At 31.4% G+C, this 16,716-nt stretch overlaps 1 protein-coding gene across 1 annotated transcript in view; it reads left to right on the top strand.

The window, feature by feature from the left end:
- The first annotated feature begins 7,257 nt into the window (after positions 1–7,257).
- Positions 7,258–16,716, top strand: part of LOC132755967 (GTPase-activating Rap/Ran-GAP domain-like protein 3) — a 76,291-nt gene continuing 66,832 nt past the window's right edge. Inside the window, exon 1 of the mRNA XM_060746909.1 lies at positions 7,258–7,577. Coding sequence (XP_060602892.1) covers positions 7,387–7,577 — 191 coding nt within the window. The 5' untranslated portion in view covers positions 7,258–7,386. The remainder of the gene's footprint in view (positions 7,578–16,716) is intronic.

Genomic DNA, 16,716 nt, shown 5'->3' with positions numbered 1-16,716 from the left:
AGCTGTTTATATAAGGTCATATAATGTGTCAAAAATCTTTATAACCAATAATATAAATGTAAATCCATTTATTGATGTTGAAAGTATTTGATATTCATAAGGTAATTTTTAAATCACAAAATATAACGTTTTATTTCAAGTATGATATTCAATGTTAACTGTTTTTGCCTATTTCATCCACAGAATTATCTTTTATTTTATTAGCTTTTTTTCCATTTTCTTCCAGACTTTGCTCACAACTATAACATTCATATGTTTTAGTTACCAAAGTAAATGCCCATCAAATTAAGACGCAAAAAGAAAGGTACTAATGTCTTATGTATAACAAAATCGCAGCTTCCTTGATTTTTTTCAGTTCTGTTCCCATAGCAACGGTAATAATTTTACAAAATTTATACCAGGAAATGGCCGTAAACAATCAATATAGAATACGATATGAAGCTAGTTACTCTTTTGCTATGTTTAAGGAACTTAATTAAGGTTTCTCCTTAAATAAGAAATAACGTCAGTTCATAGCAACTAAAGCATTTTATTAGATTATTAAATTAAATAGCCTAGTATAATACATCGTATCAATGATAGAGGGAGAATGAAATTAATTAACATGTTGGTTTTTTTTTTTTTTTAAGAAAAAAAAAAGTACGTATTTTATATGACATTATAAATAAGATAAAACGCAACACATATCTTTGGCATATGGTCCAACACACAGTGACACTTTCCGAGTTTGTTTTTCTCACAAGTCTTCGAAATATATGAGCCGCGTCACGACAAAACCAACATAATGGGTTTGCGACCAGCATGGATCCTGATCAGATTGCGCGAATCCAGACCAGCCTGCGCATCCGCGCAATCTGATCAGGTTCCATGCTGTTTGCTTACCAACCCTATTACAAGTAGAGACAACGATAGCGAACAGCATGGATCCTGATCAGACTGCGCGGATGCGCAGGCTGGTCTGGATCAATGCTGTTCGCAAACGCATGATGTTGGTTTTGACGTGACGCGGCTCATATGTATCTTAAACTTTAAACTGATATTCTACAGTTCGGTCCAAAATTTACTTTTAGCTTTACTATTATCTATATGCTATATCGTACCAGAAACATAGGGAAATTTTCATTGTGCATTAGCCTGTTACAAGGACATTTGGCAAAAACAATTAAATCCTTGTGTATCAACTGTTTCCGGCAAATCTTACAGAAAATGTAAAATTAGCCTCATTTACGTCTTGAATATTCTTCATTAAATAGAACAACCGTTAGTCTTTCTTCATCTGTCACAGAAAACCATGACTTCTTTTCATGTCAGCCTAATACAAACGCTTACTTACGAATGAATATCTAAGACATTCCCTCCACTTTCTCACATCTCTGGCATATATTTGAACTTGTGTGAAAACGTTATATATGATATAGAATTCCCTTTGGAGATTGATTTCGATTCCTTTAACACAACAAAATAAATAGCTTGCTAGTTGAATCATTTCACTGTATATTTATAGTCCATCTATAAACATTGTCAGTATATGTCACCTCTAGGATAGCATTTATTCTACTAAGAAACCAACTTTGATATTGAAGCTACGTATCGTGTAAATATAATTCACTTGGATAACATTCCAATTAACTGCCATTCATTTTGTTCTAGGCAAAAAAAAAAATGCTGGCAGTATCATTTTTGCTCGAAACTTTCTGAATTCTTTAACGAGGTAGCCTTTCTTAAATTCTTTGCAGTACCCCTTAATTTTGTCATTCTTTTTTTTACGGCTAAATTTTCATTTTGTAAAAGTTTTTGACACATATGTTAAAAACACTTTTCTTGAAAAAAAATCTTTTTAAACAAAAGATACGGGGATTAAAATTTTCATTGGACACCAAATACTTTCTTCCTGTGGATGTAATTTACTGGAAAGGGGTTTCCTAGTTCACCTTCATTATGTTTTAAACAGTTCTAAATTTATTAAATTTAAAAGGGTATTAAAACCACGATCGTTTTTAATCTTCTTTCTTTTAGGTTTTCTTTTTTGGCAGATAAATTTTTCTTTGATTGTCTATTCATTTTTAAGTAAATTGGATGTGATAAGTTTAAGTAATTAAGCTCGTCATTTGTTGCATCATTAAATTTAATGCTCTTTTGAAATATATACTCTCAACCGGAACATCCTTGGCTATTGTTCATAATCCTAAGACTGACGGAAATGAACGAAACTTTGTCTATATTTTAACATATTGAATCATTAGCGTTCTAGGTATGCATAAGTGATGTTGTTTATTATATACGATTGATGTATTGACCCTGTTGTAGACAAATCAGAAAATTTTGCAAGCCATGTTTACTCTTCTGATTTGATTAAATGGTATTTAGCATTGATAAAATTCTTTGGAAAAGTTTGTTTAAATTGTTAATGCAAACGATAATCCAGTACATAGAAAGAAATCTTACGTCTATAATAAATTTTGTATTTGTTTTAAAGAAATTGTTAAATTAAAAACTATCAAAACAGCTAAGGTGTTTGTGGAACACTTTAAAAATGTATCATAAACATTTGGGGTCATCTCTTGGTGTCGGATAAAAAAACAAGCCAATTGGAACCTAGACCTCATTTCCTTTTGTATTTCGTTAAGTTTGTTGTAGTAAAATCTTTTTAATAACAGTCATGTCTTTTTAAAACAGTTGCAAGATGACCTTTACACATGCCTTGCTTCTGGCATTGTACTATTCGATTCTTGGCTTTGTTTGACTTCTTTTCATACAAAATAATTACATTTGTACTGTACAACTGCATGTTACATTGCTTTCAATGTACCTTACCTTTTACTAAAGATATTTGAGCCGCGTCACGACAAAACCAACATAATGCATTTGCGACCAGCATGGATCCAGATCAGCCTGCGCATCCGCGCAGTCTGATCAGGATCCATACTGTTCGCTGTAAGTTTCTCCACTTGTAATAGAGTTGGTAAGCGAACAGCATGGATCCTGATCAGAATGCGCGGATGCGCAGGCTGATTGGTCTGCTGGGCGCAAAACCCCCATTTGGGTTTTTTCTCCGGTCATTTTTAAGGGGCAAAAATTAATTTACAAAAGAAACACAAAAAAAAAAACAAAACAATCCTTTATGTCATGAAAAAAAATTCTCACTCACCAGAAAAAATGAAAAGGGAAACCCAAACGTACAGAAAATTTAAAAACTCTCGAACCCCATTACGTGATTCCAACGATTTAAAAAAGAACATGAAAACTGCGAATTTTATATTACCCAAAAGGAAAAAAGTTACTCCCTTGCTTGTTTTTTTCCCCTACTTAAAATATGAATTGTTTCGCATAGTCAACACTTTAAACATATTGAAAAATTCTAAATGTTAAATTGTTGCGTGCAATATTTATATAATAACAGTATAAATGAATTGCTTCATTTATAGATACGTATTTCATGTTATCTTGTTACATACAATATTTATATCATTTACAATATAAATACATGTATACATTACAATTAAAAATACGTATTTCAAATTTGATAAAATTGCATCAACGGCTTTGGAAAACATGTATAACAATTGTCAATATGAATGAGGCAAGTTCAAGTGTTTGTAGAGTAGGGATGAGTTCTATACAGAGTGTCATGTATCCGGCCTCTTCACTTAGTCTGTGTATAGGCGTCAGTTTCACATTATTTATTAGCACTTGACTTACGTTCGTAATGTTATGACATCAACGAGAAAATGCCTTCATTGTTGATTGCTTTTTTTTTTATTTCACTGAGGTATATTCTAGATTGTCCTGTCTTGTTAAATCTTCTTTTGACATCCTGTATAAGAAATGATTTAATTGAGTGGTTATTCAATAATATATATTAATTGTATTTATTTTTTTATTTTGTTTATTTATCTATTTATTTATATTTATATTTTTATTTTCTATTTTATCCATTTTTTTATCTTTATATTTATTTATTACATATTTATTTGATTTACTGTTTTTTTTTATCAATATAATATTTGTTTATTTTTCTTTCATCATGATTATTTATTTATTTATTTATCTATCTTTTTTCTATTTATTTATTTGTAAATATTATTAATTAAGTTAGTTAGTTAGACAGTTAGTTAGTTAGTTAGTTAATTAGTTAGTTAGTTAGTTAGTTAGTTAGTTTGTTAGTTAGTTAGTTAGTTAGTTAGTTAGTTAGTTAGTTAGTTAGTTAGTTAATTAGTTAGTTAGTTAGTTAGTTAGTTAGTTAGTTAGTTAGTTAGTTAGTTAGTTAGTAAGTTAGTTAGTTAGTTAGTTAGTTAGTTAGTTAGTTAGTTAGTTAGTTAGTTTGTTTGTTGATTCTTTCTTTCTTTCTTTCTTTCTTTCTTTCTTTCTTTCTTTCTTTCTTTCTTTCTTTATTTCTTTATTTAAATATCTTATTTATATACTAGTATTTATTTATTTATTTCTTTTATACATTTATTGACGTTCATTTTTTTTTGGGGGGGGGGGAAGGGGGGGGGGTGGCGACTTTTATTCTGCCTTATTTTTTTCATTTTGCTTAATTGTTATATTTATGCAACTTAAATGTTCTCCCTGCTAACAGTTTGTTCCGTGTTCTATTCACAGGGCATTTCATTGCTTATTAATTTATGAACATTCTTACATAAAAATCTTCAAACGACAATGTAGCCTGATAAATGTACATGTTTATTTGTTTTAGGACCTATTTCTCATTTGTATGCATAACGACAAATAAATACAGCACGTACTATTGTTATCATTTCAATAACTAACAAAAACAATGCGGATATGTGTGTGTAAATGTCGTAGGCTTATCCATAACCGGTTATTTCTCATTTTATCTGTAATGAACCGAAACAAGGCTCTTTCTGAAGTACAAGCCTGCAGTTAAAGCTTATTTCCTTATGGGTATGCAAATATACCCTTTTAATTGTTTTCTTATAACATTTCGTTTTCTTGAAAAAAAATCCTCAGGTCTATCTTAATCGAATTGATTTAACTTTGAGACAAAAAGGAATTACGAATATTTTACAGCTGACATTAATAGTTACATCACCGTTAACATGTTTGGTTTATTTATCGAGATATGGAATTTTTGCCCGTCCAATACCTCGGGCTTTATTAATTGACCCCTGCGATTTTAAATTTATCATAGCTTTGAAAGAGCCAAGTTTGGTAAACAACAATAGCATGTACTCTAGAAATAAAGCTATATTTCCTAAAATAACATGTAACTATTTGTACGCATATAGGATACAATGCCCGGAGCTCATCTCATTAATTCTAACTATTCCTTATCGTTATTCTCACATTGTTTGGACATCTACTTACAGAATACTTGTGTTTTGATGAAAATGACCATGGACATTTCTCTGGTATAAAAGGATCAGAACTAATGGTCATCAAACAAAATACTTTGACAAACTCATCTCATTCACTCTAGTGAAATGATTTCAGTTTCCTTAAGAGGGCAATGCACTTAAGTTGTTAAAGAATGACGAACGAGTCTGTACTTTTAATCTTTTCAGAACGGATACAAATATATCTCGTGTCCATTTTGCAGTAATTTAGTTGTCTTCATGAATTACTTTAAGTTTTATAGCATCGTAATTTGAAACATTGAAACACGGATAAAGTTATGCTTTCTCTGGCTTTGTTTGGTTTCTTCTTAGGTACCTTACCGGTGACCATGTGTGGCTGGGTTTTATCGATGGCTGCGTTTAACCCGTTCAACTCCGTCGCCATACGTTTTTGACCTTTATTCAAATATTTTACAAACATCATGCTCTAATTTAGCTTGACTAAAAGGATAAACTTGTTGTTCTTTTGACATACATTATCTTTGTTTTGTTATTATATTATTATGAGGTTAATCGTATCATCGACAAACTAATTGAGGAATTCAAATACTTCACTATAGTATAGTATTTATAAGATTCTATTTCCGGGTGTAAAGCGAGTATAAGAGGGCTGTTTCTTAAGTTACGTTGTATTCATGAAGATATAATACATTGTAACTAACTAACTAACTAACTAACTAACTAACTAACTAACTAACGAACTAACTAACTAACTAACGCAATGTAGATAATAATGTTATTCTTAAACTTATTCTGCTTTTTGTGTAGGCAAAATGGCTAATTTCAAATTCAACCCTTTTAACTTTTTTGTATACTGTGATGTCATAACAGTGACATCATTCTTATCCAGGTTTTTTGGTGAGTTTACTGGTAAAAGTTAAAATAAATTGACACTTTGCCATAATTCCTATTAATTTTACAATATTACTTCGCACACATGAACGATAAATAACTCACGGGGCCCATGGGACTTTAACTGGAGCGTTTAACTCATTAAACGAATGGGTCAGTCGTTCTATATTTTAGACCGACACATTTTATCCGAAACATTTTCCAATATCAAGTGTTGGCCAGTCACCATTATAACAGACGGTGATTTTTTTAACTATAATATCAATTTAGCTCAAGTCAACAATAAAAACATTGCATAATATCACTTTAAGAAAGGGACTTCTTTAACTAAAATCGTTCTTTTCTAGACTCAAATGTAAATATGTATTAATTCGTGTCTGTAGTTTTATTATTAGGGTATTTTTCTAGTTTATTCATATTTCATTTATTCATATGAGGCTTTTGTGAATTATGAAATTTGATTTATTATCAAGTGTCACATAAATTGCATTCTTAAAGTCGTCCTTGTGTAATTGTATTCATTATTATAATCACTTTTGGTTATACTTTTGACAACTGCTTTTTTAGCTCAGTGTTCTTGGCCGTTGTTTCTTTCGCTTGTATTGGAAGGTTCCGAGTTCGAATCTAAGCCACGGCAGGATAATTGCTGATGTATTCGCATCATTCTGCACGAACTAAATATTTGTACGAACATATATATTAAATTACATTGTCGTTTACGCTTACATTAACAATGGTTGTTTATACACAGTACTTGTTTGAAGTTTGATTCAAAGTTCACTTTTTGAATTCACTTTTCTTTGGAATTGTTGAAATAAGTTCAAACGATATTGCATGCAACGATCACTATCTTTTGCCTTAGAGTTACTAGTATTTCATAAAGCAATCAATCCAAGCAATATGGTTGAATACGAATCTCTTGTTTGTTCTTTTTTAAATCATAACTTATTCATCGCCCCATCACAATATTGTACTTTTTTCGGAAGTTGATCCCATCGTTGACATTTGATGTCATATGTAATAAATGTACGAAACACTTTTATTACGCCAATAGCGGATTCAAGTATTTTGAATGTTTACAGTTTGATAAATGGAATGGAAAAATAGTTAATAGTATTATTAAAATATCAGGATTGTTACGAGATTTTTTTTACAACAATTAGTTAAACATTAAGCAATGGATAGTATAAAACTCAGATTACGTTTGAATGGACATGCAAGGTCTTATTCCATGAAGGAAAGAAGATCCCTTGCGTTGAGCAGAGCTCGGATGGTTGGGAGTCAACCTACTCTGTCCAACTACAGCCCAACTAAACTCGAACGACGGTATACTTGGAAAGACGGCGATAGACAAACTCAACCCACAAGGTATGCTGTAAAATAAATTATGTCTTCAAGCTGCACGCCTCCAGATGAGCAAAAATATTTCAATAAAACCAAACCTGAGAAAAATGTACTAATATTTTAGGAACAGTAAAAAAATAAAAATTCCAGTAATAATTTACATGTTACGTGCGTTTAATGACTGATTTTTTGGTATTTACAACTATATTTCGACTGCGTTACAAACGCAGTAAACGCTTTTATGCATATTTTGACCACTTTTTGATAATTTACGTGGTTTGTAAGTGTTATTGATAATGTATAAATTGCTTCCTTTTTGGTTAATTCACAATATTACACATTCAAATACATTTTTCAAAAAATTCATGAAAATTAGAGTCTGAATCTGGAGGCATGCTGCTTTAATAAAATACAACATAAAACTGATTTTTTTCATCACTGCCAAATAATGTGGTGCTATAATGTCACGGTAATTGCAAGTAAGACTTAAAGTATAACAAGGAAAACCTCGTTCAATTTAAATATTTGAATGTTGTGTTCCTAATATAGCTTATTTGGTTTCGCTAATATTTACAAAATGCAAATGATTTTAGGGCCATTTTTCATAAAGTACATTTCGTTTGGTACGCATAGCCAGCGATATGCAATTTGATAATTTAGATAATCCAAAATTTACTTCACATAATTTATACATTCTTTTGACTATGTGCGGATAAATACGGTGTTCCGTTTGGACAATCGTGATTTTTTTATTTCGTTGGCGATGGCGCGACGTAGCGATGGTACGATGGTGAAAACGCGACGGTACGACGATGAAATCGCAATGGTTCGGTGATGAAAACGCGGTTTTCACTATCGTACCATCGCAACATCGCGATTTTACCATCGTACCATCGGTTTTCCCCATTGTAACAAAGTGTTTTCATCATCGTGTCATCGTGTCATTATACCATCGCATTTTCACCATCGTACCATCATGCATCGCGGGTAAGGACGAGATAAAAACAATCACGATTGTTCAAAATATTAATTGCGTCACTTTAAGTGGCGAGTGTATAATGTTTTACGTGGCTGTGCTTGTGTAAAATATAGATTTTTATCATTGGGTAAAAAGTATTATAAAAAATATTCCCGCGATAAAGTTGAAGCGCATGCGCAGAGGCATCGGTCTAGTTTGCTAAAGCTCTCAAATACAATATTGGAATAATAAATAACAGGCAACGTTTCATTTAATGATAAGCAACAACACCTTTTAAAGGATAACATGGTGTGTTTTTACTTGATCTTAACTGTGAAAATGCCTTTATACGGCCTTGTATTTTGCCTTAAAAGCACCTGTTTCAAAGGGTTCAAAGGAGGAAAAAATGCCTTTCAATTTCTATTCTCGTTTCGAAGCTGCTAATAGGTTAACCAGTCTATAATTGCAGTGTTGCTATATATTTCTCGTCCTTTGGAAATATTAAATTCAGTGTTTTAAGGGTAATGGATTGAAAACCTCTTAAGCCGGTGCTAGGGGGGGTGAGATGTTGTACTTTCCATTATCTATCATGAATAGACTCAAAAACACTCGAGTCAGCAATTTTCATCTTTTTGTTTTAATTTCGCTGCTCATGGGGGTCTCCTTTCTATCCAAAACAAATATGAAGCACGAATTCAAGATTCGCTTTACAGAAGAAATAATCATTATCAATGGAAACAATCAAGTGTATTTTAAGTAGCATGTAATGAAAATATTAATATAGCTGCATGAGCTACTTTCTGTGTTTGATATACTTTTTGTACAGATCTAATAATGGTCCAATGGGATGAACAATTGTTCAATAATGATCTTGTTGCTGTAGATATGATTACAGTTGAAACGTTAAGTTCATATTATGAAGCCCCATTGGAGGAAATTAAAACAACTGCTTTAGATAATCAATGTTCCTACTCGGACAGTTTTAATATTGAATCAGATGTTGAATAAGTGTTGAAGCATTTGATGCTTACAAGAAATAGTAGTTAAGGTGGCCTTCAGTTTTTATTTTCTGTTGGAAATCAAAGCAATTCTGTGTTATTCCAAACTAAGTATTCCAGTAATTATATCTTGTAAAACTGCATCATATCACTTAACATTAAGCCTTCTTTAAAACAGTGTTTCGACGCGTAAGTGACGGTTGTTTCTAAGAATAGAAGATCGGGAAAGTTAACCAAATAAATCTATAGAGAGTTAGAGGTATATTTTCTTATTAAGCGGTTTTCTTATTTTTAATGTATTCTATCGTGGGTAAATTTCATTTTCTTTTTTTTTTGACACTCTTTAAACGATTTATCTAAAACATGTAAAAATGACATATTTAACCTTAAGAAAAGTTGAAGGCCGCTTTAAAAGAGTTTAAATTTTTTGATTGTGATATAAAGCCTAAAAATAAAGGAACGCTAGCACTAAAAGTCGAAAATGTCGCAGACTTGTGTTTATCGAGACTGTTTAAGAACGATAGTATTAAATACAAGCTACTGGCCATGCCTCCCCTACACCGGCTTTAACAGGATATTCTACAGAGTATATATATTTGTTATGTATGTAAATGTAGCTTTATACATGTATATTCATGTAATTAACTATATTGATATAAATGTATCTTACAACCTTATGTAACAAATGTTAACCTGAAAAGATTTTGATATCAAGTCCAAAGTTACAGAAAATATCATAATTTTATAATTACATTGTATGTAAATATTGAACGTAAGGTACTCGTAACGTATTTACCTATGCAAATATTGAACGTAAAGCAATCGTAACGTACTTACGAGTATATATGTGACTATTGAAAGTAAGGTACTCGTAACGTACCCATATATGTTAATATTGAACGTTAGGTACTCTTAACGTATTTTTAAATGTAACTATCGAAAGTAAGGTACTTATAATGCAATTATATATGTATTGGATGTAAGGTACTTACAAATGTAACTATTGATCGTAAAGTACTCGTTACGTACTTTTAAATGTAACAATTTAAAGTAAGGAACTTGTAACGTTCTTATATATGTAAATATAGAACGTAAGGTACTAATAACGTATTTATATATGAAACAATTGAGCTTTAGACACACGTAACGTACTTATAAATGTATCTGTTGAAAGTAAGGCACTCGTAACGTTCTTATAAATTTAACTATTGAAAGTAAGGTACTAGTAACGTACTGATGATATACGTCAATATTGAAAGTAAGGTACTCGTAACGTACTTATATATGCAAATATTGAACATATGGTAATCGAAACTTAACTATATGCGTAAATATTGAACGTAATGTACACGTAACATAATTATATATGTAACTTTTGAAAGTAATATACATGTAACGAACTTATATATGTAACTATTAAAAGTAGGGTACTCGTACACTTTTTATTTAACCAGTAACATAAAACAAATGCGTTAAATATCGACTCCTATTGGCTATGTTTAAACTGAAATATATTAAGCATCATGTGATATGGCATTTTATCTTAACTGCTGGTTTGCACCAGGGTTCATAACTATCATATATCACATCTTTACACATCACGCAGACAATTAAATTAGCATTGGTATTTGATATTTTTAGGATTAAAGCATTGAACTAGGAGTGCCTTTGAATTAGATATGTTATTGGATGAAGTATGACCTTCAGGAGGTGCGGGAGGGCTTTTTTCCAATCATAATACTTCCCGCTTAATAATTTACCTGATACGGAAACTGTGTAAAATAAATCGTCATTCAAGCGAGAGAGAGAATGTAAAAAAGGTGTATAACTATATCATCATTGGGTTAAACCATTATCTAAAGAGGTTATTGTGTTTGCAATGTAGACATAAACACATCTGGATGTTTCTTAATTCAAAATTTGACCATTTCATGTTTAAATGTTGAATGTTGCTAAAGCCGGTGCTAGGGGGGTTGGACTGTAGTTTGCACATGACAGTACTGGCCATGAATAGACTCAATCAAACCGAACCTGCAGCATTTTCAATTTTGTCGTTTTGGGCATTCTTTAGGGATTCTGTTTTTTCTGTCTATTTTACATAGAAAACGTATCTGGTTTAAATGAGAAATAATACAAAATTTAACTTGTAAACATATGATAAATAATTCAATAAGTTCAGCATGTCATCACGTGATGTAGCACGTGTTGTAACACGTGATGTCACTCACCTCTTCTTATTTTGTTGTGTATCGCAAGATATTGCTAGCACTAGACATTAAACACGAAATTCCTTCCTATCTATCCTTATGTTTTAGGTTTCGTCATAGACCAGAAACTAACCTTTTGTTTTGTTTTGCCTAAGCAATGTAAAGCTAATAGTGATCGATGACAGTAATTTGATAGAACACAAAAACGTCTTTTCTTATGATAAAGATCATTTTCTCATTCCTTGCAATCAAAGAGAATCCAGCTGACAACAATTATTTGTGTCCTTGAGGTTGCTTATTGTAAGTTCGTCTCGTTTATCATTGCAATATAACGTATATGTATTTATTTCCCTTGTACAAGAAAGGATGCAAAGAATTATAGATTTAAGAGGACAATGCCTTTCGTTTTTGTAGAAACGGAATTAGTGAGGACAATGCCTTGTATGTTGTTGACCATGATTTATATTATAATGTCGGTTGAAATCAATTTATCAACAACCATTAGCCCTATTTTGCGTTAACTTGTAAACTTAAGGCTTTCTTTTCATAGTAAGAATTATCTGTGAAAGTAGTCCTTTAAGTGAAATTGCTTGGCCAATAATTGATAAAGGCACATAAATAAAACTGTTTAAAATATGAAAGACTGTTCCAAAATTATAACTAAATGTAAAGTTGTTTTGACTTTTTCCTGTACACTTTTAGATAAGAAAAAAACAACATCAGTTTTTTTTAAATAAATTGCCTGTCGGGTGTTATTTTAACCTAAAGAAATATAAATAAGAGACTAGAACTGCGATCAAAAGTGTGCGCTTCTGTATTGCACTGTACAACATGAGTACATGTACAATTATCTGGTATTTTATAACAATGCATGAATTTCTTTGACATTAATAACTTATTACCTTCATTAAGTATGGAAACAAGTTTTCTGAACATGTCGTCGGCTGTCAAGCAAAAATAATTTATTAATATTCCAATATGGGAAAAGATAGAAAAGAACAGAGTTCTTAAATAACGCACAAACGACAAAATTGAAAAAGTTATGCAGAGCTCGGTTTGATTAAGCCTTCCGTAAAAGGCCGGGGCAACTGTACAGTGCAAGCTTTCGTCCACGCCCTTAGCACCGGTTAAAACAGAATACAACACTGAAACATGGAAATGGTGAGTAATAAGTATCAGAAATGATATTAAAAACATAAGATGTGTTCATAATGCAGTTATCACGCAATGTGGCATGATCGTGGCCATTCAATGAAAAGTGTCGTACCATTTCCAAGTAAACAAAAACATGTGCACTAAATAAAATGGCATTTTGAAATATCACAGACTGTCGAAAATATTACATCTTTGATTAAATATACGGGTAGTCACTGTGATCATGATCTGTCTATAAAAAATTTTATATAAAAAGAACAACAACAAAAACACACAATCCCTAAAAGCCACCTTAAAACGGTAATATTATTGATTTTCTTAATATGTAATGATCTATGATATTTTTTTTTATATTTGCAATGTGAAATATGTAATGTTGAATATATTCCATGCAAATTATAAAACTAGACTTGTCTTAAGCACTTTACGATTATGCTATATTAAGCATTAAAGATAAGTCATTAGCCACTAGAAACATCTGCTCATAAAACCTCTGCTCATATATCCATATGGATTGGCAAAGATGATAAGAGAAATTTTGAACTGTTTTGTCTCTATAAAACCAAGTCAATGCGATTGTTGTGTGTTGCTACCAATGATATGAGGGTGTTAGCGGACATTTTTATTGTAGAATCCCCGACTTTTATATTCCCATGAGATGGGGACAGACATTGTTACAATTGACTAGTTACAAGTCTATATCCGTATAGTATAGGATACTACTGTAATCAAATATTGTTTCCGGTTTTAATAGAAATTGTTTAAGAGACCATACATTTTCATACAAATATTTTAACGAGCCTGGAATATTTTACAATTTTGCTGTGTTGGCCTATCTTTAGGGATTCTGTTTTTCTCTATTCTACTATATTATAACATTAACTTGCCTAATTTTGATAGTTTGTCATTTTATCAACAATAAAAGGCAAGCCAAAAGAGAAAAGCATGCTGAAAATTCATTATATTTCATGACCTTATGTATTGCAAATTATTTGTGTCCGTCGGGATGGAATCAATTCCTGGAAACATACAGTTCTTATATTTCTTTCCCTGTGAACATATCTTTGACGATAATTGTTATTGACCTGTTCTTATATTACGGTCCTCATTTATCTTTTCCTCAAATTTTCGAGAAAAGCTGTGTGTAAATGACTTCTATGCCATTACTGTCTAGACATACAGAGTAATCTTCCTAGAGACCTGTTGAGATTCCATCTAGTAATCATTTATCTTGAAATACACTAATATCTGGTAGAGAACAATGTGATTATAATTTCTTCTTTTCAAAACAAACATTTAGTCTCTATAGGAATATGAAACGAATGGTAACTAATATGATAATAGTTAATACAGTACTAGTTTGTAACTCGCACCGACACTGCTACGCTCGCATGTAAACGAATTTTTCAAGTTTACTCATTTTCAGACTGTTGTAAAAAATGAATAATCTGAATTACTCAACATCGGCAATATACAATATCCGTAAACAGACAAATAGCTTTGTTCCAGTAAAAGTACACTTGAGAGTTTGTAGTATTCAAAGTAGATAGATATCTAGATGCATTTCCGAGAGAAATATTTTGCTATTTTTACTTGTCGCATTCTTTGTAGATAATGTCTGAACAAGATAAGTGTCACTGACTTATTGAGTGTCACAATGATTTTTACAATTTTGCCGGGCAGAGGTGTTACTTAACAATAACACTCTTATTTTTCTTTACCGCTATTTTTCACTGTTTTTTTTATTTCAATTTTTTTTTCTTTTAATTTGTTTTTCACATAATTTGGTTTTGATTATAAGTAATTATGCTGTAATTTTAAGCTTGTATTTGAATGAAATCTAGCATGAACAAAGTTGTTTCGGGTCCTTCAAATTAGTTCAGCTGTTTTATTGCTTTTTAATAAAAGTGATGTTTGACGTTTTTCATGCACCTTTATCATCAGTAAACCTTATTAATCTTATTAAACCACTGAGATGAAATTATTTTTGAGATAGCATTTTGCCGTTTGTTTGAGCGTGCAATTGCTGATAAGATGGGTTAGCAAGATAAGTGTGGGTACACTTTCTGTTAGTTTGGACCTGAGGATTATGTGAAATATGGACCAGGATTGTATGGAAATATTTGACACCGACGAATGTTTCGAATGATAGTGTACCCGATGCACAAAATATTCCATTATAGACACTGAATAAGTTTTTATTTCGACATGCTAGGTGCCAGAAAGCTGTTCTTTTTTCACCATTGCACAGGACCTCGATTTTTAAAAAGTTTCATCTTTAAGACCACTGTTTTTCGTCTATCTCTATTATGTGTCATACACTTACTTTATTCGTTTGTCTGATGTAGAAATATATTCACAAAAATTAAAGCTATTGGTCTGAAAGCTGAGCTTATAACGGCCTTCTACCTATAGATTTGCAATGCATAAAATACGGTGTAACAGTATACGTGACTTGTTTGAAATGTATCTTATTTTGCATCCTTAGTTTAAATTAATTAAAGTCAGGATCGTTTCTTATATTTAGATATAATCTAGAGCAAAATATATAAACAACGAAATACAAGAACAAATAATTTTTATTAATCGAATTAAAGAAAAGTAAATTAGAATTAAGACAGAAAAAAGTTTGATTAGCATCATTTCTATTCACATCATAAGAATGAGGGCGCTCTTTCCCACATTGCTCTTATATTTACAAATAAACCCTTTTACAGAAATAATTAAAGAGGTATTGGCTTGCTACAATTATTTAATACAGTTTTACATACTACATACACTGTCATCTTATATATTGATCAGTATTTGTTTCCTGTATAAATCAAAGGGAAATTAAGACAACATTTGTTTTTTATAAAAGCAGACGAATTCTGTCACTTTCAAAATATATATTACACAGAAATATCGTTCTAATTGGGATAGGAAAAAATCTAATATGATCGACTTTATCACTAAGGCAGCAACGGCAGCTACCGCCTGTCATCTAAACCATTTTAATGATGTGTTTTATTTCATAACGTGAAAACCACACGCCACACGAGCAAATATCATCGCATAGACATTAAGGGCACCTTGGAATAGCATATATTTTCTCTCCAGAAAGAAACAGTTAATTTCTTGGTCCCTGATCGAGTTGTCGTTTTCATCAACAAGATTATTATGTTGAGCATAGCTCTGCAATTAGTTCATACTTTAACGAAATCCGTTATTGAATGTCAACATCAATATTGCCACCGTATATTACACTGAAGATATCATCGCATTGACTTTTGCAGATCTGTTATTCTTAGGAACATGATGGCTATTCTGATATATTGAATATATTTATAACCGTAAGGATTGTGCCTAGTGAGTTCTAAATTATTAAAGAAAGGAATAAACTTTTAAATGGAGAGTTTAAAATCTCGATTTCGCGCACGTTCTCAATCAGTAAACGATAGGCCGTATCTTTCCGTGCTGAACTACCGGGACAGGGGCCGCCAATATTCAAATGAGAGCAAGGGGCAAGTGAAACAAGATGTTAAAGCCCATAGTCTGGATGTTACTTACAGAAATAGAACATTCAGGTACTTCTTTGTGTGTGTTATTTTAAACATCACAAATTTATTTCGTAAAATTTATCTGACTCGAAATCAGAAAACTTACAGGAAATAAATGCACCCTGTGATATATTTAAGTATACTATTTGATTTTTTATGGAAAGTCATAGTCTTTTAATTTTAGACCATGCTTTGTAAAATTCTTTCATATCTTTGATAAACACATGGCAATTTCATCAAATGTTTCTGCACAATTTATTTTAAATTTTAGATAGTATGGTATTGTTATTTACAAATTAACGCAAT

This window comes from Ruditapes philippinarum, unplaced genomic scaffold (genome assembly GCF_026571515.1).
Source record: "Ruditapes philippinarum isolate M1 unplaced genomic scaffold, ASM2657151v2 ctg2801_1_1_1_1, whole genome shotgun sequence".
NCBI lineage: Eukaryota > Metazoa > Mollusca > Bivalvia > Venerida > Veneridae > Ruditapes > Ruditapes philippinarum.
Note: the sequence above shows the minus strand (reverse complement) of the source record. Positions and strands in the feature narration are given on the sequence as shown.